The following is a 21,216-nucleotide window of genomic DNA, read 5'->3' as shown; positions in this document are numbered from 1 at the left end:
GAGTACGGCCGGCCCTCGGGCTGCCCCTCAGAGCCTGAGCTTATGCTCTCCTGCTCCCCTGGGCCTTTCCCACCCTGACTCCTGCGCCCACACATCCTGGAGGCATTTAGAAGTGGGGCTCCCAACACCTCCATCTGGTTGATCTCATGGATTCTTCCTGTAACAACAGTGCCTTCCATCTAAGCTCAGCCTCCTCCACCTGTCCGTCCGCCCCTGGCAAACAAAAGTCCACTCCCTGGTCCACACCTCGACACCCCTCAGCCAGTCCCAGCGCTGGGGAACCCTGTGTGTGCAGTGCGGCCTCCCTCGTCTGCAGGCCTGGCTGCACTTCGCTGCCCAAGGTGGAGAATTCTGTGGGCTGGGGAGAGGGTGCAGATACCGGTGGGTGGAGGGTGGAGGCTGCCCTGAGGCTCCACGGCCCGGAAGGCTGATGCCCACAAGCCTTTAGGAACATTCTTAATAGCATTTTCCTGCAGAGTAGCTTCTTGGCTCTTTTTCCTTCACTTAAAAGAATTTTTAACGCTCAGTTGAAACCATGATTATCACCTTCTTAATGGTTAAAGGGAGGTAGCACTGCTTCTGTGTGCAGCGTGGTGGCTCTGAAGGACTGGGGGAGGGTCGGGCGATTAGATGAGAATAACCAAGCCCCAACAGGACTGTGTCGGGTGGATTCAGCAAGTATGCATTGGGCACCTGCTGTGTGTGCCAGAGATCGAAAGATGAATAAGATGCAGCCGCCATTCATTCATTCATTCATTCACTCACTCGTTCGTTCACGGTATGGCCATGGCTGTGATTACTGAGTACTTCCCCTGTGGCAGGTACTGTGCACCAATGCTCTCATTTAATCCTCACACCAGCCCCATGCGGTGGCTCTAATTACTGCTTCCATTTCACGAAAAGAAAACAGGTGCCTCAATATCGTGAGTGGCCAAGCCAGCACTCAAACCTGGGTCTGCGGGACCCCGGAGAGGGGCCTTTCCTTGAGGAGGGGGGCCTTGCTTCAGTCAGTCCACAGGAGCAGGTCTCTTCCCGGGTCGATGACCTTCAAGTCCCCCTCCTTTTTCTAGAAATCAAAGGATTTCTGTGTTGCTACATCAAACTGAGAGCCTTTGGCACAAGGGTCTGCAAAGCACAGTCCAGGAGGTCGAAACTGGCCGACGCGGGTTTTTGTAAATATTGGAACTCGGCCACACTGTTTGTTTACATACTGTCCTCGCCGCTTTCCTGCTATGAGGGAGCGTTGAGTAGCTGTGACAGAGACCGTTTGGCCTACAGAGCGAAAATATTTCCTACCCGGCCCTTCACAGAAAAGTTTGCTGCCTCCTGCCTGTCGGGGACTTGGGCTAGCTTGAGGCGGTCACCGGTGCCCCAGCACCCCTCAGCTGGGAGGCGGAGACCAGCCTTCTACACCCTTGTGGCCCCTGCTCCTAGCAGTGTGATGCACATAGTAGGTGATCAGTAAATGTTTGAAGGACTTGCACATAGCAGGGTAATTGGTGAGTGGGAAAATGTTCCCTGCCTTTTAATAAGAAAAAAGAATAGTTTGTGCTATTAGGGAGGGAATAAAGTCTTGGCAGAAGAAGTTTTCACCAGGCAGAGATGAGAAGCCAAAGAAATTGCTACTCAGGTGATCAGGTGCAGGGTCAGATGCCCTCTGGGGCGGGGAAGTAGAGGATGTGTGAGGTGGGCCAGGGGAGGGCAGTAGGGGTGGGTGGGGACTGTGGAGCATATGCACATACTTATATCAGATGGAGAAAAAAGGGCAGCTGCCACATAGATGCAGCCAATTGCTGCCTGGTGGGAGTCCAGGTCCAGCACTGCTAGATATTCCTCTTTTTTTTTTTTTTCAAAAGAAGCCAGAAACCCAAATTTTTAGAAAGGAAAATTTAACTATTTATGAAAAAAACATGTTTAAGACCTTGTGCACCAAAGGGAAGGAGGGAGAGAAGAGCATGTGCCTGGCCGTCGGTCCACATGGCTGTCCTTCTGCCATGAGCAAACCTGTAGAGTGAGCGCCACCAGCCACATCTCACTGCTGGGGGTTCGGGGCTCAGGAAGGTTGTGGAGTGGAAGCGTGTAGTGCTGTTGATCGCGGGTTCTGGGCCAGGCTGCCTCCATGTGGCAGAGCTGGGACTGCACCCCGGGGTTCTGGTTCCAGAGCTGAGGTCTAAACCTCTTTCCATCACCCCCAGGCACGGCGTCTTCCCCGCAGGGGCGCAGGACAGGACTTCTTCCACGTGCGGTTTTCCTCTCCCTGGACATGGCGGGTCAGGGTGGCTGCGCTCGCCTCAGCAGAGGGGTGGGGACCAAAGACCTAAACCCGAACCGCCACCTCTGATCTTTGGAAGTCAGTAGCCTTGCTCCTTCCCCACAGGCCTCGCTTCTCCAGAGATGTCTGAAGGCTCCCTTAAGGTGGGATAGCCTTGTCTTCTCGCTGCCCCGGGCAGCCCGCGCTCCGGGCAGAGGCTCCTCGATTTGAAAGCGTCTCTCTTCTTTCATGCTGAGCTCCAGGATCATGCGTGCGGGATGGCCGCTCTGCTGAGCCAGGAAACGAGATGAGCTCCAAATGGGTTTTGTGTATTTTAACAAAATGGATTTCACTGCGTAGACGATACAATAAAAGGCAGTGGAGCGGGTCCCCTGCAGTGAGCTCTCCTGGGGCTTGGGGTGGGCGAGAGACGTTGCTGGCTGGCCTGACTGAGGAGCATCCTGTGCTGTGGAAGGAGAGGGGTGGGGGGAGACCCTGGACTTTTGAAGGGTTGTCACTTGGTGCTGGACTAGACTCTGATCGGCCCTGAAGTGCAGGACCAGCCGGGAACAGGACCTCTGGGCAGGCTGGTTGTGGATTCCATGCGGAGCCTCTGGGAATGGGCAGGGCTCTGGGGCCTCCCTGTCCCCGAGATGGTCAGATGGAGGCTGGAGGCAGCCTCGGGGAGGGGTTCGTGTAGACACTTCAGGTTGCTTGTATGACCCTCGATTCTGAAATTTCTAGGGTCATGGGGCTGGGGCTTCACCTGGGTGAGTGGGTGGGATTTAACCAGGTGAGGGGACCTAGGCAGGATTTTTTTTAACCTTTTGGGCAGGGAAAGCATGATGGTTGTGGGTGCCAAGAGCTTGGGCTGGCGGTGATGCCTCAGCGTCCGTCCTGAGGTTGGAGGGGGTGGTGCCGTAGGTGCAGCGTTGGTCTGGAGGTGGTGACCCCCGGGGCTGGTTTCCCTCCTGTGGGATTCCTCAGTGTCGTTCATTCTGCTGCCTGAACACTGTACAGATGGCGGTACCCTGGGGGGCCGATGGGGGGAAGGGAGAGCGGGTTTCGAGTAAGTCCTAGATGGGAGCAGCTGCATAGCTACTGTAGACCAGGAAAGGCAGAAACGAGTCTCCACTTCTCCCCACACTCACGGCAGCGTTGTAACAGGGCCCAGTTGTGGCCTTGGGACTTCCTTTTAGACCCAGCGTTCCCTGCAGCCTCCTGACATAAAGCTTCCTGCGAGATGGGGCGTCCCTGCTCCGAACACAGAGGTGCCTGGGAGAGTACCTGCCTTTCTGGGGAGGGTCGCACGCTGAGGTGGATGGGAGTCAGGTGGGCGCTGCGGCTGGGTGGGGCCCAGGTGTTCAGGGATCACACCCCTCTCTTCGCCTGTACTTGGCTCCTCCGTTTGCTGGAGCGACATTGCTTCTTTGGTGTGAGAATCAGTAAATAAAACCTCTGGACCCCCTGGGGGTTTTCTGGGGAAGGAGGAGAGGAGGAACTAGGAAGCTGCCTAGTCTTCATTAGTGCTGGGAGGGCGCTGAGCCTGAGGCCAGCGGGAGGCCCGGGTATGGGGCCTGCACAGGGGGGCCGGCTGGGGGGCGCAGGGGAGACGCAGGGTGCAGGGGGAGCAGCACCGCAGCCTTCACTCCCGGAAAGGCCAACAGGCAGCATTACTACCAGTGGACCTTTTTCTAGACGTTAAACAAATTTCCCCTTGTATTCAAAATGCTGTTCATAAAATTTTGTGGCTGCTTTTTTATGCTTTCCATATTACTGTGTAAAGATTTTCCCTAGTCATTAAAAACCCGAGAATGTAATTTTAATGGCTGTGCCAATTATCTGTTTGTTGGGCACAGCTGTGCTCTGTTCCGGGCGGACAGGCCTGCGTTTCCTCTGCCCATCCACCCACTGGTTAGAGTCCTCCAGTGTTCGTCCACTCGTCCGTTCATTCATTCATTCATTCATTCAGCAGATACTGTCTGAGAGCGTTCTCTGTGCCAGGCACTGTGCTGGGCTCTAAGCAGTGGCACAAAACAAAAAATCACGACCCTCCTGGAGCTTATGTTCTAGAAGGGGAGAGAGAAAACACGCACATACTTACATCAGATGGAGAAAGATGAAGTGAGGAGGCAAGTGGGTGGTTGAGGAAAATTTCAATGAGAAGGTGAAGGACGAGTGGAGATGTGGAGAGGAGAGAGACAGGCAGGGAGAGCTGTGGCTAGAGGGGGTGGTGGGAGGAGGGGCCCAGGGGGCCTCGACTCTGAGTGAGGTGGAAGCCATGGAGGTTTTGAGCGGAGAGGGATGGGGTCTGGGCATTTGCTCAGGGAGGCCTTGTACTTTGTACATTCACACGGCTTCTGATTTGGGGCCATGAGAGAGAACCTCACAGCAAGCACCTTCGTACGACGGCCGTATTCTGCGTTTCACATCTGTGGCGAGGGATGGATTCCTGGAGGGAGAATTCACTCTCGGAAAGTTGAACAGCTTCGAGGTGCTTGCTCCTCTTGCCAGATTATTTCCCAGAAAGTGTTTTTTGTTTTGTTTTAGGCTAATGCCCACTTCCAGCCACGGTGTGGTCGCCTTGGTGCCATCAAGGCGTATGTTTGCTTTTTATTTTATTTTTTTTAACTTTGCTAATTTAACAACTGGGAAAACGGTGTCTGATTTCTTTAATTACAAGTGAGATTGAACATCCTATCAAGGGGTTATTCTATTTCATGCCTCATAAAGTGTCTATTCATGTCCTTTGTCTATTTATCTGTTGTGAATTTAGGCTTTTTTTCTTATCAATTTATATAAACTCTTTAAATGTTACGGATATGAAACCCATTAGAAGTCACAAATGAAAGGGCACTTAAAAAATCTCAAACTTTACGAACTGAGTCTCAACGGACTCCACCCCCCCCCCCCCCCCGCATTCTCTGCAGAGAGCTGGCTGGGGTTGTGTTTGCTCAGGAACATGGTCGCATGGCGCTACAGCTCCCTGTGTCTCTAACCCAGGCCCTCCCACTCAGGTCTGGGCCCTGCTGGTGTCTGGGGTCCTGGCAGGGGCATTTAAGGCCCCCGTGGGCAGGAAGAGTTATATCCTGTCCCACGTCCAAAGTGGACACGGCCCCTCCTTTGCTCAGCACCCAGTGCAGGCTCCGCAGAGCCCCGCCCCGGAAGCAGCAGCGATACCCTGTGCCTCCCGTGGCCAGACAGCAGCATGCACATTCCCCTCCCTTCTCTGAATTTCCTTAATGGAATCCACTCTTGTTTAATGGGTTTGTGGGAAACAAACGCGAGTGGACATTGGCTCGGGGAGCCCTGGAAGTTGCCCCTTCTCATGATTCTGTTGCGTCTGCCCTAAGAGCTCGTGTTGCAGGTGGGAAAAGAAAAGTCAGATGCTCTTTGGGTGCCTCACTCTTCTCTGGAGGGCCTCACCACAGGGCCAGGTTTCCGTCTCCTGGTCTGGAAGCGGGTGAGGGTAAGGAGTTTGCATTGGATTGTGAGCTGCTCAAGCCCCAAGACTACAAGTGGCTCCCTGTCTTGGGCGCTTCCAGGCAGGGCTCATTTATGTTTGTGTTGCCTGGTGCAGAAGATATTCATCGGACTTATAGCATTACTTGTAAAGTTGAAAAAGTGCTGCTTAGACTGAATTTAGTGGGGCATCTCGTTATGGTCTTGCAGCGGTTTGGTTTTTTTCTCTTAATTAAAAAATACCCAGTGAATGGCCCGATGAGGTTGATGTGTGAGTTAGCAGAGCCTTCAGGGTGGCAGTTTGCAAACCTTCGTTAGATGGGTGCTCTCTGGGGCCTGCACTGGGGTGAGGCTGTGCCCAGAGGCCCTTAGCTCAGAGCTGCCAGGACATCTGTGGTGGCTTAGAAACCCTCCCGCTCTCTGTCAGGCTGGTGGACACCCCTCAGGGTTTAAGTCACCCCCTTCTCTGTTTCCTCTCCTGATGTGCCCAGTAGAATTGACCACTCCCACCTTGTACCCCCAGGACACCCCTACTCTACCACCTTGTGCCTCTGGGACTCCCCCAGATCAGGTCACCTGTGAAGTGCAATTGCACTAACTTAGAAAATATATGGACTTCCCTCTAGCAGTGGAACATGTGGTCTTTGATTCCCCACACGGTGCACAGAGCGACGTGGGTGCTCAGGGGATGCTAACTCTGCCCCTGTACGACCCATCCTGCTGCTGTTTTTGTAGAAATCGTGGATGGGAACGCGAAAATGACCCTGGGCATGATCTGGACCATCATCCTCCGCTTCGCCATCCAGGACATCTCCGTGGAAGGTAGGCCTGCTCGGTTCCATGACTTTCCCAAGCCCCGCTCTGGGCCTGGCTCAGCCTCGAGGGCTCTCTGGTCTGGGCAGTAGGGCCTGATGGGCCACATCCTGAGCTTCTGACCCATTTCTAGCATCTGTCCTCCCTCCTAGTCCATAGAGAACTGTTTGAGGTGCTGGTTCCCACAGGCGGTTGGCGCCAGGGAAACGCCCCACTTTGAGAAAGCCCAAGGTTGCTGTGGGGAAGTGCATTGGAAACCCCGCTTGGCTCTTGGATTGTTAAATCTTGAAAAGGTAGGGGACTAGCAGCCAGGAGGGCCTGCTGGGGTGGGGAGTGGACCCCAGCTCTTCCACTTTGCTCCCACAACACCCTCTGGTGGCCACTTTGTAGACCTGCAAGGGGCCACCACAGGTCAGTGATCTCTAAACTTTTGATTCTACATTCCAGCACCCTTTGAGCTATGTGTTTATTTTGTCATAATTTATGTTTATGTATTTCCAAGCATGTTACAAAACATACAAAAACAAATGGAAAAAAAATAAGATGGAGATAATATTTTAAGTTAATTTTAATGGAAACTTTAAAGAAATCTTTAAAAGATTTTTATTCAAAGTAACTTTTTAATGAGAACAGCATGGACTAAATTGCTTTGTTACGGAAATCTTGGCTTGACACTTAGTGATACAGCGATGTGAGGACCTAAGTTTGGTATTTAGGGTGGAAGTGGTTAAAAGATGCCCACAGTAGTCACTGAGAGCATGGTTCTTGTTAGTGATGGTAAATATCAATCCATTTTTCAAGTAGCCTTGGTGAGTTGATTTTTGGGGGCAGACTTGTTGTCAGCTCCAATTAAACAGTTATTATTTTAATCTTGTAGCTGACGAACTTGAACTAAGAGTAGAAACATTAGCTTTGCTGATTTTTAAAAATTGTTTGTGCTTGAATTATTATGTTATCTTTGTAGGAATCGTTTAACATCATTTTAAAGTTTATTTTGTGAATTGAAAGTCAACGAGGTCATCCAGGAAGCCACTTCACTCGATGCTACAGAAGTGAACACATAGGGGCGGTGTGGTTGGCAGCCCTTCTGTTCTGGGAGCTCCTGGGTCCCCTCCAATACCTACCTACCTGCCTTATCTGATAGACATGTGTTGGCTTCACATACACCAACAGAGTTGATCCATGCATTCAATATAAGGAGACTTTAGTTTTTAGATGAACACTCAATCTGAATAGGGGTCCCAATGCTTTCTTTCGCTCCTGTCTAGGGATTCCTGAATTTTAGATTTTGTAGACCAATCGGTTGCCCACCTATTTTGTATCGTTACCATTTCTTGGATAGAAGGGAGTGACAGGGCGGTAGTCCGAAAGGCCGCTATCTCAGCATTTCGGTGCGTGCTGCAGCTAGCTCTGCACAGCTTCCTAGCTGGCTTCTGTGTCCGATGACTTCTCGGCCTTTGTCAGCAGCAGGGCTGGGATCTAGGGGTCTCTGTGGGAACCCAACCCTCTATGTGAAGGAGCAGGGACCGGGCCGGCAAGATGGGGCCTCCCACAAGTCGACAGCCCTCCCACCGCCGAGCCAGCCCCTGATCGCTCTGCCCGCCTTCCCCCTCCACAGAGACGTCGGCGAAGGAAGGGCTGCTCTTGTGGTGTCAGAGAAAGACAGCCCCTTACAAAAACGTCAACATCCAGAACTTCCACATAAGGTGAGTGCCCGGGAGCTGAGGGGCTCCTACAGGACCGAGGCCTTGTCCCCCGGGGCCCGCAGGCCCCCTGGGCTGGGTCGGTCTCAGCCCTAGACCAGAGCAGAGGCCCTTGGGGAAGAAGCCACTTTTCATGGGAGGGGAGGACTGCCGACGCTTAGGTGCCCCTCTCCCTGCCGGCGCTGCCGTGGACGCAGCTACTGCCTCATACGCCCTTGGTGGTGCTCGGGCTGCCGGGGGTTCTGGAGCAGAGCAGACAGGCATGGCCTTGGTATAGGGTAGCTGGGATGTGGCAGGTGCATCTCCACGTGCCAAGCCCCCTAGACCAGTGATGGCGAATCTATGACACGCGTGTCAGAGGTGACACTCGAACTCATTTTTTTGGTTGATTTTTCTTTGTTAAATGGTATTCAAATATATAAAATAAATATCAAAAATATAAGTCTTTGTTTTACTATGGTTGCAAATATCAAAAAATTTCTATATGTGACACGGCACCAGAGTTAAGTTAGGGTTTTTCAAAATGCTGACACGCCGAGCTCAAAAGGTTCGCAATCACTGCCCTAGAGTCTTGACCCCGGCGCCTGGGGTGTTGGCAGACAGGAATGTTCCTGCCCATCCTGTCTCCTCTGACTCCCGCTCTGAAGGGCTGTGTATCTACCTGCGGGAAAAGGAGACCCTGCTCGGTGCTTTCCCCGTAGTTAGCGTTCCGCCCCACTCACCAGCTCGCCCCCTCCTCTCCCCCGGCAGTTGGAAGGACGGCCTTGGCTTCTGTGCCTTGATCCACCGACACCGGCCCGAGCTGATCGACTACGGGAAGCTGCGGAAGGTACGTGTGCTCCCCCGGCCGCTGGTCCCCAGTGGGCAGGGGTGGGCAGGACTGGGCCCCTGTTCTGAGAGCCCAGGGTCCAGCGTGAGGGTGTCCGTCTCCTTAAATTAGCCAAGAAGATAGCCTATTTAGAAGAGAAAAACACCTTCGCTGCTAGGGCCCCCTCGGTACCATATGTGCACAGCATGTGTGTGCGTGCCCACACTCACAGCCCACAAGGAAGAGATGAGAGCCACCGCAGCCATTTTGTGAGGTGATGGGGTAGTCAGTGGTGTTTCCCCCTCCCATTTCCCTGGTTTTATAAGGTGGATCTGTTACTTTCATAATTTAAAATACTGCACATTCTTCGAGTCACTTATCCGAGCCGTGTCTGAGACTCGCTGTGCAGTCCTGGGCAGGTTCCCACAATGGGTTTGGTCTCCCTCAAACCTGAGGTGTGGCTGCAGGATTTTCTTGAGTCTGTGTGTGTGTGTGTGTGTGTGTGGGGGGGGGTGGTGTTAGAGGAGACCAGGAGCTGTGAGCTGTGTCTATAGCCTCGTGGTGGTTCTTAGTGTCTGTGCTGGTAAAAGGATGCTGGCCTAGATGTTGGAGACTGTACTTGCCCCATCTCCCTCTCAGTCCATCCCATGCCTCAGCCATGTGGCACAGGCATCCTGGGAAAGGCCACCCCTGGAGCCCTCCCTGTGTCCCCAATTGATGACCTGGCGCTCGGGTTGGAATGTTGCCAGTCTGCACTTGAGTCTCTGGGCAAGGCAGCTCCTAGGAATGACCACTCTTGTATTTTCTTTCTTTTTTTTCAGAGAGGAAGAGAGTGAGAGAGAGAGGTAGAAACATCATTGATGAGAGAGAATCATTGATTGGCTGCCTCTTGCAACGCCCCCTACTGGGGACTGAGCCCACAGTCTGGGCATGTGTCCTGACCTGGAATCAAACCGTGACCTCTTGGTTCATAGGTTGACACTCAACCACTGAGCCACACTGCTGGGCTGTTCTTGTATTTTCCACTTAACCCTGACATGTGGAGAGCGCAGTGTTCAGCAAAGACCCCCACCTTACCTGCGCCCCATGAGGGCCCCTGCTGCTGCTCGGTTAGCCGGGCGAGCCTCGATGCTGCCGGTGTGGGAACTGCTCTGGCCGTGCTTGGTGGCATCGGGCCCTGTGTTTCAAGGTGTGGGAGAGGGAGCTGCCAGAAGGGTTTGGAGGGATGAGAGGAGCAGATTCCCAACGCCTCTGGGCAGCCTCAGTTGGGCCTGAAGCTCACCTGGAAGGGCCAACCCCTGAAGGAGAGTAGCCGCTCCGGGCCCAGCGTGTGGCTGCGTCCAGGTGTGCGCACCCCGGGCAGCCCTTCCCAGGCTGGTCTCTTGGGGGATAGGAGGGTCCCAGCCAACATGGCTCTGTGGTTGAGCATTGACCTATGAACCAGGAGGTCACGGTTCGATTCCTGGTCAGGACACGTGCCCGGGTCCCGAGCTCGATCCCCAGTGTGGGGCGTGCAGGAGGCAGCTGATCCATGATTCTCTCTCATCGTTGAGGTTTCTATCTCTCTCTCCCCCTCCCTCCCTCTCTGAAATCAATAAAAATATATTTAAAAAAAAGAAAAAAGTGTCAGTTGTAAAAACTCCCCGAGCCAGCTGAAAGCTGTCCAGGCCAAGTCAACCAGGCAGAGGAATCCTGAAGATAGCGATTTTGTCTTTTAAAGGCATTGTCAGATGCCTCCTCACTGCTGCATTTTTGTGACAGGTGTACATGTTTCTGTGTCCTTTGTGGGCGTGCTGGGGTGGCAGCAGCCGGTCCATCCACAGCTGTTCCCGCCCCCATATAAAACGGGACCACGCCAACCCTCCCCCATGCCATGGGCTCCAGGCACTCCGCCACGTGGGAGCTGGGAGTCCCGTGGCCTTTCTCCGATACACGGCCAGCTCTGGCCCCACTCTCTGTCCTTCTCTGTGTCTTTTCATTTCTCTCTGTTTCTTTAATTCAGTAGCATCAATAAAATCCAGCTCACATCCTAGCACAGAGCTGGTCCTACTGCATCATGGGTACTTTCATGATTGGCACGGGGGAGCTGAGGGGCTCCGGCCAGGAGGCTCTTCCTTCCTGCACCCGCCTTCGGGGGCGTGGGGGCCTGGTGGTCTCTGGGCACTGAGTGGGGCAGGCGGATGTGCACCCGTGGCCGGAGGCCTGCCTGAGGCCCTGGGCGGAAATGACCTTCACCGCTTGGCAGGATTGTGCTTCATTCTGGAAGCGGTTGGAGACGTTCCCAGAAGAGTTGCACCTTCTCTGTTTTGAGCCATTTCTTCCTGAAAGCATCCCAAATGAACGTATTTATTTTTCTGGTCCCTGTGAGTCTCACCTTAGCACATGGGAAAACCGAGTCCTGGGATGGCCACACCAGCTTGCTTTCGATTATTCTGGGGAACCAAGAAGAGAGTGGGAGGTCCTGTAAGGAACTCCCCCCACTAAGTTGTGGGTTTTCTTCCACGTAAAAAAAATTTTTTTTAATTGTGGTGAAGTATATATAACAAAAATTACCATTGTAACTGTTTTTTCAAATATATTTTTATTGATTTCGGAGGAAGGAAGAGGGAGAGAGATAGAAACATCAATGATGAGAGAATCATTGATCAGCTGCCTCCTGCGTGCCCCCCACTGGGGATCAAGCCCACAACCTGGGCACGTGTCCTGACTGGGATTTGAACCGTGACCTCCTGGTTCATACGTTGATGCTCAGCCACTGAGCCACGCCGGCCAGACATTGTAACTGTTTTTAAGTGTACAGTTCCGTGGCGTTCAGTACGTCCGCCCGCCTTGGTGTGCCGCCATCACCACCCTCCGTCTCCAGAACTCTTTGCATCTGGCACGGAGGAGTCATATGGTGACTCGATGTTTAGCTTTTTGAAGAACCTCCACACTGTTTCCCACAGCAGCTGCACCGTCTTGCAGCCCTACCAGTGGGGCACAAAGAGTTCGATTCCTTCACATCCTCGCCAATCCCAAATCAGTTTTCTTGAGAAAGTAGCGGAAATCAGAATAGTCAGAAGGCTGTGGCTGCTTGAGGGAGTCCCAGAATTTCGTGGACTGTGACCACCGAAGCGGCATGCGAGCTCCTAGAACAACTCTTCAGGAACAGATGGGGAAACTGAGGTTGGGTTTCCAGTCCCGCTCGCTGGTGGCCGAGCTGAAACCGGAAGCCAAGACGGAGGGCACCCGGGCCAATGCCTTGCTCTCACACTCACGTCTAGCAATTCTTTCCTAGGCTGCAGGCCAGTATTCTTACCCCCCATTTCTCTGACAAACTAAGGCTTAAGAAGGCAAGATGGCATTTTCGTTGTTGTTAATCCTCACTGAGGATATTTTTCCCATTGATTTTTAGAGAGAGTAGAAGAGAGGGAGAGGATGGAGAGAGAGAGAGAGAGAGAGAGAAATATCAGTGTGACAGAGACACATTGATCTGTTGCATCCTATCAGTTGCATCCTGCACATGCCCCAAGTGGGGCTGGGCATCGAACTGCAACCCAGTCACGTGCCCTTGACCAGGAATCCAACCTGTGACCCTTTAGTTCGCAGGCGGACGCTCTAACCACTGAGTAACACTGGCCAGGGCAAAAGATGGTGTTTTAACCCCCGAGCCAGTGAACCCAGGCGGTGAGGCCAGCCTTCACACCCAGAGCTGGCTTCTGAGCACCTACTGTGGACGGGGCGGTAGTAGTCCCCTCTGCCCCAAGAATTGGTGATCAGCCCTGTGCGGGTTGCCAGTATCTTGTCAAACCTCTCACTGTCTAACCTTCCCTTCTCCCTCTAGGACGATCCCCTCACAAATCTGAACACGGCCTTCGACGTGGCGGAGAAGTACCTGGACATCCCCAAGATGCTGGACGCCGAAGGTATAGGCGCTTTCTTTCTGGGCCTCCACCGCTTCTCTGTCCCACCCAGTGGCCAAGAGGGGTGGACCCGGCAGGCTGAGGTGGGAAGGGAGCCTGAGGTGGGAAGGGAGAAGGCCTGGTCTGTGGGGTCACCTGTGTGTCGGGGACCCCACAGTTCCCTGAGGTTTGGAGGAAGCGGTGACAGCTGGAGCTGAAGGATGGTTCTCATTTCTGTTTTGGAGTCAGGGAGGGGGTGCCGGGGTGGAGTGTGGTGTTCTTTTGCTGTAGGGAAGGGAAAACATCTTTTCCCTCTACCCTCCTAACTTCTCCAGCTTGGGCCGTGTCAATTAGACTGACACTGAGACGAACAAGAGAAAAGCAAATAAGTTTATTAACACATGCGTTACACACACACACACACACACACACACACACACACTAACCCCGGTGGGTGTCTGTATGCACACCTAACTTCGTAAGGGAAGGTGGGGGAAGACCGGACAGACACTTATGGAAAAGCAAGTGACTTTTTGGAAAGATGAATGGCCCTTTCAGAGACTAGATGGGAGATGTGCTAGTTTGTGGCAGTATCTGTCTGTGTGGGGCCGTTTTCAAATACATATGAAAGCAGAGAGGTAATTACAGTGACCTTCCATATACCTGTCATCCGGACAGAACAATTCCTGAGATTTTGTTTTATTTTTTCTTTTCCTTTGTTGTTCTCTTTGTTGAAATGTTTTAAAGCAAATGCCAGACATCACAGTGTTTCATTGCTACAGACTTTGGACTGTGTACCTTTAACACGTGGCTGTTTCCTTAGGCAACCGCAAGGCAGTGTTCGCACCTCGCACGTTGCCGGCGGTTCCTTGATTCACTGTGCAGCTCACAATTACATTTCCCCATCGTCTCTTTTTATTTATTTTTTAAAATATCTTTCATTTTTTACAGAGAGGAAGGGAGAGGGATAGAGAGTTAGGAACATCGATGAGAGAGAGAGACATCGATCAGCTGCCTCCTGCACACCTCCTACTGGGGATGTGCCCGCAACCAAGGTACATGCCCTTGACCGGAATCGAACCCGGGACCCTTCAGTCCACAGGCCGACGCTCTATCCACTGAGCCAAACCGGTCAGGGCCCCATCGTCTCTTTTTAGAGTTGGTTTGTTTAAATGAGGATCCAACCAAGGTCTGCGCATGGCCATTAGTTATTCTATTTCTTATGCCTTTTCTAATCTGTAGCACTTTCACCCTCCCTCCTACTCCTTTTATTTCTGCCCCTGGACTTGCTGCAGAGCTGGCCCAGCTGGCCCCTGCCAGGTTTCTCACTCGGGGTTCGCTGCCTGCTTCCTCGGGGCACCGTTTCATTCCTCGGCCTTTCGTATTCCCGTAAGTCAGCGGTTCTCAACCTGTGGGCCGCGACCCCTTTGGGGGTCGAACGACCCTTTCACAGGGGTCGCCTAAGACCATCGGAAAACACATATAAAATTACATATTGTTTTTGTGATTAATCACTATGCTTTAATTACGTTCAATTTGTAACAATGAAATTGGGGGTCACCACAACATGAGGAACTGTATTAAAGGGTCGCGGCATTAGGAAGGTTGAGAACCACTGCCATAAGTGGAAGCTGATGCCAGAAGCTAGTAGATTTAGGCTCAGCATCTCGGCAAGATGCTTGGTGGTTCGGCGAGCCTCCCGCCAGGAGGTGTCCCTCGTGTTCACCAGCTCTAACTCCAGGTTTTTCTTGACAGACATCGTGGGGACCGCCCGACCGGATGAGAAAGCCATCATGACTTACGTGTCCAGCTTCTACCATGCCTTCTCTGGCGCCCAGAAGGTACTGGAGGCCCCCACTCCTTCCTTGCCCAGCACACCTCATGCCAGACCCCAAGCCACGCCCTCCTGCCCGCCACCACCTTCCTGGCGACAGGGTCAGGATGGTCCGTCTCGTTGGTAGAGTGAGCCCCTGGTGCCGACGTGGTGTGTTCTTGCTCTACCCTCCCACCCTGCACCTGTGCTCTCATCTTCCTCTGCTTCTCTGAGAAAACTGGGCACGAGCTCACCTTCTGGGACCCAGACAGCTGTCTTCAGCAGGGAGGGCTGCGTGGGTGCAGTCAGCCAGGGTGGCCCTGGAAGGCACAGGGGGCAGCATGCCCTCTGGCCCCACCTCGGTTGGAGCAGGGCGTCCCCTGAGAGGGAGACCCGGGGAGGTGTCTCCTGTCCTCACTGACCTGTTGGCAAAGATGTCAGGAAGCCCCCACCTTTCTCCCGCGTGGATACAATTTGGCAGATCTGTGCACGGCCCCTGGGGCTTTGGTGCTTCCTCCCGTATCCTGCCGGGGACCCCATGCAGGGGCACTCTGCTCTGTGTTCCTGGACACAAGCACAACCCCTTGGAGGGAAGAAGGGAGGGGGGAGCTGCGAGCCCCTTCGAGTGTCCCGGCCCAGTTTGGCTCCGGGAGGCCTGAGGGTAAGGTCCCGCGGTGCCTGCTCCGCACTGCACCAGGCCGCACACGGAGGGCGTCATTCACTGCAGACGTGGAAGACATGAATGCTCCCCTGGCCACGCTTGGTCAGCAGCAGGAGCCCTCTCCCAGGCCCCTCGCAGGCAGGACCCGGAAGCACAACATCCAGGTCGCCGTGGACATGGGACCACAGGCTTGGCCTGCACGGCTTTGGGCCGTGGACCTGTCATGTGCTCCAGCAAATTCCCCGTCCTCGGCACGGCGTCCGAGTGACCCATCTACTGCCCCCCCTCTGCCCAGTCTGCCCTGATGCTCTCTCTCCCTCCCTTGTCTCAGCCTTGCTCTCCCCACCCCATGCCCCTTCCCCTTCCATCTCATTTCCCCTCTCTGCCATTCCCTCACTCCTGTCTGTCTGTCTGTCTGTCTGGTGTTCTCTCTGTCCCCCATGCGATGGGGTGTGTTCTGTGCTGCTGCTGCCCACTGTCTCCTCAACCTCTTCTCCTTCTCTGTGCAGATGTGTGGGCACGCTAAGGCGGGATGGGAAGGCCATGTGACCTAATGTTTCATGTCACTGCCGCGCCTTCTCGGGCGCGCAGAAGGTGAGCTCTCCCTCGGCCTCACCCACGCTCCCTGCCGCCCTCTGCCCGTCTCCTCATCCTCCGGGTACCCTGGGCACAGCTTCACGGGGCAGGGCGCTCTCTGAACCGTGCCCAGGACCCTTGAAGATTCCAGAGGCTCATGGCCGCCGGCATCCCTGTCCCTGCACGCTGGGCACAGTGGGCGTCACAGCCCGGAAGGAAGCCTGCGGTTTCAGCTCCTGCCCTGGACAAGAGCCCTTATCCCAGCAGCACAGCTCTTGGCTCTGCTTCCTGTCTGTTCCCATAAGTCCCCAGGCCCCCTTCGCTTCTCTCTCCCTCCTCCCCACTGAGGCCAGACCATCCTCTCAAATAGTCCAGCGGCCAGGGCAGCCAGAAGCCTTCCTGCCTTCTCCCTGGTGTCCAGGCCGGAGGCACAGAGCCCTGCCTGACCCTTCCCACCAGGCCCGCCACGGGCAGTGGGGCAGCTGCACACTGCACAAGAGGGCCTGTGTGCACCGTGGACAATGCAGATCGCAAGGTGTGTCACTAGAATCCCGCAGACGGCAGTAAAAATGCCTTCTCACATAGTCCATATGACAGTGTTCCAGCAAAGGTGCCTCGAGGAAGAGGTGCCTTTAAAAAATTACACAGCGGCACCATCCATTCCTGGCCTGGACGGGCACCCAAGGCTCCCCCCTTCCTTCCAGGCCTCACTGGCGCTGATTAGACGGAGGCGCCCTCCCAGGTGCCCCGGCCCTCCCAGGATGCCCAGCCCTTGCAGCCTCTCCTCTGGCCTGCCTCTCGCTCCCTCTTTCTCTTTGTCCCACCTCTGCTGCTGCTCTCTCTTGTCAATTTTTTCCAGCCGCTCGGACCCCCCACCTTTTAGCCGGGATGTGAGCAGCATCGATCTGCTTGCCTCAGGGGACTCCCCGCCCTGGTAACCACAGACAGTCTGGCTGCCCGTGTCCATGGCTCAGCTGAGCTCTCCTTCCTCCTTCTCTCCTCCAGGGGTTCGGTCCCGGGCTTCACGCCGGTTGACACTGGCCTTCCCTGTCTCTGAAGCCTTCCCTGTGTCCTGGCTGGTGATGATGCTTGGGAGGAGTGTGTGTGTGTGTGTGTGTGTGTGTGTGTGTGTGTGTGTGGCAGCCTGCTTTTCTCCCTCCCAAATCTCATACCACCTACCCCTACGCCCTCTTCCCTCTCACTCCTCCCTGTTGCTACCATTTCACGCTCCTTTTGTCCACGTCTGAGGACAAGGCCCCCAGCTGGGTGGAGGGGGAGTGGCAGTGGGGGTGGCGGTGTTCCTCCCACATCCTGGGTCAGGGCCTCACCCAGAGTCGCCCCTCACCACTTCCAAGGTTCAGGCAGCTGCTTAGAGCGAAGCAGGCCACGGGCGGGGGGTCCTCCTCTCTCTGCGGAGGAAGGAGGAGTCCTTCAGACTCTCACACCCTGTCCTGACTGACTCCCTGTCTGGAGCCAAGGTGGGGAAGTCTGCCGAAACCGTGCCTGCTGCCCTCCCTCCCCTCCCCTGTCTTTCTCTTGTCAAGCCTTGGACAGTGGAACTAGAAAGGCAGCAGAGGCTAATGCATGCCTGCACGTGTGTGTGCACGTGTGTGCAGAGGTAGCAGTACGTGTACCCACACAGGTGCGTGGTGGATTTTCCTAGTCAGATGAGGACCGACTTTAGTTGGAACCATTGGCTTTGGTTCTAATTCTTCCTCGGCTCTCCTCTCCTCTTCCCTTTAGGGGTTTAGAATGGGCAGGCAACACGCAGATTCTGATGATGCAGTTTATGAAGCTTTTAAAGTTCATGGTCATGGTCTAGTGGGAACTGTCTCTGAGAAACTCCCCTTTCAGGCTCGAGCTTAGGTGTTTCTGGATGCTTTTAGGAGGTGCTGTTTGCACCCTCCGTTTGCCTGTCAGTTGTTTTATTTACTGTTGTGAATCTTCTAGGGGAAGAAACCCCCAGCTGCCCTAAAGGAATTCATGGTCCATCTGGGAAAACCCTTAATAAAAGGAGGCAGGATTGCCCTAACCGTTTTGGCTCAGTGGATAGAGTGTCGGCCTGCGGACTGAACGGTCCCAGGTTCGATTCCGGTCAACGGCATGTACCTTGGTTGTGGGCACATCCCCAGTAGGAGGTGTGCAGGAGGCAGCTGGTCGATGTTTCTAACTCTCTATCCCCCTCTCCCTTCCTCTCTGTAAAAAAATCAATAAAATATACAAAAAAAAAAAGGGAGGCAGGATGGCTGCTGTGTAGCCAGCGCTCCGCTCGGCTGCAGACCCACGGGGGAGGGCAGGGGTGGGGCTGCAGGACCCAGACTGTTGAGCAGGAAACACTTGAGCTTGAGTCTTAGGGTCGAATAGGAGCCCTCAAGCGAAAGGCTCAGGGAGGTGGGAAGGGCAGCCTGTGCTGTTGGGGAAGGTGGTCACCGCTCGTGCCAAAGCTTCCAGGTGTGACAGGGCTGCCTGCAAGAGGAGAGCACGTTAGTGTTGGTCTGAGTCCCCTCCCACTGCTGGAGCAGGGACCGCAGCGGGGACAGGGCTGAGCTGCTGTGGGCCCGCTCACCTCGGTCTGGGGGACTCCCTGGCAGGACACCAGGGCGGGGTGCTGACTTGGGAGGAAGGAAGTAGGCAATTCTAGTTAGATTGGGGAAATGTCTGACTGAAAATGTCACAGATGAGGTCTTTGTGGCATTCGTGTGAATCCGTGGGCCGTGGGCCATGCATGTGTCATTTGGCCACATGGTTTGACGTCACCATCATTGAGGACGGTTCCTCTGCCGGCAGAGTAGCTGGTCTCAGAGCAGCGCTTGGCTGGGCCCAGCTGAGGCTGTCATTTGGTATCTCTAAGGACCCCGGGAATCATGGCCCATGCTTTCTAAAAAATAATCTAACGTAAAACCAAACATATGACTGTGTTAGATAAGATAGTGCAGCTTAGATGGGTCATGAAAATAGAAACTAGGAAAGGTACACACAGATTTCCACAGCCTTTTCCTTCGGCCCTTGCAAGTCATCAGTCTGGCTGTTCCTCTCAGACACTTTCTCAGCCCATCGGACCTGTGTGGGTCCCTTCTGTCACCATCGGGAAGAGCTGAGCATTCTGCTTCTTGGTCCCATTCCCTCTCAGCCTGAAGCCAAGACTCTGGGGCTGCTTCGATTTCCGAGTTCCTTGGGGGATGAGTTGTTCTTCCCTGGAACAAATCTCTCTGAGCTTCTGACCTAGAGCAGGCTCTTTAAGACGTGGTGAGTGCCTCTGTGCTGAATACCCGCCTGGGGTTCCTGTAGCTACGGCAGAGAAAAGCTAGAGCACCAGGAAGTTGGGGAGGCCCGGTCCCATCCTCAGGGGTCTCTCTCGCCTTTCACTCCAGGGTTATGCCCTGGAGGCCTTACCAAGTCTGTCCTTCCCGGCTGGTCTCTCTGACCTCCTGGGCTGGGAGGGTGGGTGAGGGAACCCTTCTCTACACAGGGACCCGCGTGCGAGCAGGTGTAACCCATCACCTCGCAGGCTCCTGCAGGGCTGCCTGCCTGCTTGTTGGGGGAGGAATTGGGCAGGGAGAGCGAGGGAGGGTCAGAGTTTGGAGATTGTGCCTGTCATTTTTTCTAAAGTCAAATCTGGATTCCAGCCTGCTTCCTGGTAGCAGAGTGTGTGTGGGGGGGTGGGGGGGGCGGGGGGGGGGGGGGGGCTGGTTGTCCCTTAAGAGGGAGACCAAAGTTTGCGGGTGGGCTATTGCCTTTTCAAAAGAAAGGCCCTTTTTGTTCCATGATGTTCATGCTTTGTTCCCAGAGGCAGGCTTCCTGGTTGAGTGATGGGTTTTCTTAGTCTGCCTCCCCTGGCGAGGCCAGCCTCGGGGTGGGGGTGGGGGGGCAGGCTGAGAGGAGGGCTTGGGCCTTGTAAAAAGTCCCCAGGAGGCCCACGTGGGAACTCCCCCAGACTTCGTCCAAAAGGAGCCCCCTTTGACTCCGGAATCGCCAACAGGCTCTGAGGGATGGGCAAGGCTCCCGAGGCTCCTAGGGCCTGTCTCCCAAAACCCTACAAACGCAGGCATCACTCAGTCTACCAGCGTGATAAACGGGCACATGAAGTTTATAACTGGAGCCCAGGGTTTCAAGATGAATGAGGAGGATACGAAGTTAAGGGGGAGCGTTATCCCTGAAATACCACAGCGGCGGCTGCTGTTTGCCTATGATGAGTGTCCCCTAACCCCCGATGCTTCCTTTCCTGCCTGGTCAGCTCACTGGGCAGGGGTCTGTGTAGCTCCCCGAGTTCTCACCCATCAGCACAGAGCAGAGGACTGTCCTCCCTCGGGTCGCCTGCCCTGGCCCTCCAGGTGGCCCAGTGACTTCAGGCAGATTGCTGCCCCAGCCAGCCTGTGGGCATGCCAGCCTGGTTCCCGGGACCCTGCTGTCTCACTGGGGTCCCCGAGGCCCCATCTTCTGGGACAGGCTCCAGGAAGGAATTTCCCTCTTTGTCAGCTCTTGGGATTCCCCAGGGGTACTTGTTGTTCCTCCAAAGGAAAGACGACCAAACGGGAGTTTTGTGTGCGAAGTGCACGGAATTGGGTGGGGAGGCAGGGGATGAGGGTCTAGAACAGCGGTTCTCAACCTGTGGGTCGCGACCCCTTTGGGGGTCGAATGACCCTTTCACAGGGGTTGCCTAAGACCATCGGAAAACACATATATAATTACATATTGTTTTTGTAATTAATCACTATGCTTTAATTATGTTCAATTTGTAACAATGAAAATACATCCTGCATATCAGATATTTACATGACGATTCATAACAGTAGCAAAATTACAGTTATGAAGTAGCAACGAAAATAGTTTTATGGTTGGGGGTCACCACAACATGAGGAACTGTATTAAAGGGTCTCGGCATTAGGAAGGTTGAGAACCACTGCCCTAGAATGTGACTCCTTCCCTTAGTTTCCTTTTCTTTTCCTCCCTCAGTTTCTTGAGACCAGAGGGCCCGTAACTCCCCCTCTGACCATTCCCTCCTGGGGAGGCTCCTCCCCCCCACGCCTCCAACACCCCCCCTCCCACTCTCACCCCGTTCTGACAGCTGGCCCTGAGGGTGCAGGCTCGACTTTGAGCTTGAAGGACATTGGTGAGGTCTCACTCTGCCCCTCACACACACATCCCAGCACGGCCCCCTATAGGTCATGTGGTTTAGTGGGCGTATGTCGTATTTCAAAAGTTCTGCGAGGAAAACGTTTACATTTTCTTAGTCATTCCTTCCCAATTC

General features: G+C 54.3%; 1 protein-coding gene across 8 annotated transcripts in view; it reads left to right on the top strand.

Annotated features, from left to right (window-relative positions):
* The window catches only part of ACTN1 (actinin alpha 1), a 91,862-nt gene that overhangs the window by 54,068 nt on the left and 16,578 nt on the right, over positions 1–21,216 (top strand). For all 8 annotated transcript variants that reach the window (XM_006091008.1, XM_006091007.1, XM_006091006.3 and 5 more), the window contains exons 4-8: positions 6,449–6,535; positions 8,145–8,232; positions 8,980–9,058; positions 12,861–12,942; positions 14,674–14,759. In XM_006091008.1, the coding sequence (XP_006091070.1) occupies positions 6,449–6,535; positions 8,145–8,232; positions 8,980–9,058; positions 12,861–12,942; positions 14,674–14,759 (422 nt within the window). The remainder of the gene's footprint in view (positions 1–6,448; positions 6,536–8,144; positions 8,233–8,979; positions 9,059–12,860; positions 12,943–14,673; positions 14,760–21,216) is intronic.

The sequence above is a fragment of the Myotis lucifugus genome, unplaced genomic scaffold, assembly GCF_000147115.1.
Source record: "Myotis lucifugus unplaced genomic scaffold, Myoluc2.0 scaffold_85, whole genome shotgun sequence".
NCBI lineage: Eukaryota > Metazoa > Chordata > Mammalia > Chiroptera > Vespertilionidae > Myotis > Myotis lucifugus.
The sequence above is the reverse complement of the archived record's forward strand: the minus strand, read 5'-3'. Positions and strand labels throughout refer to the sequence as shown.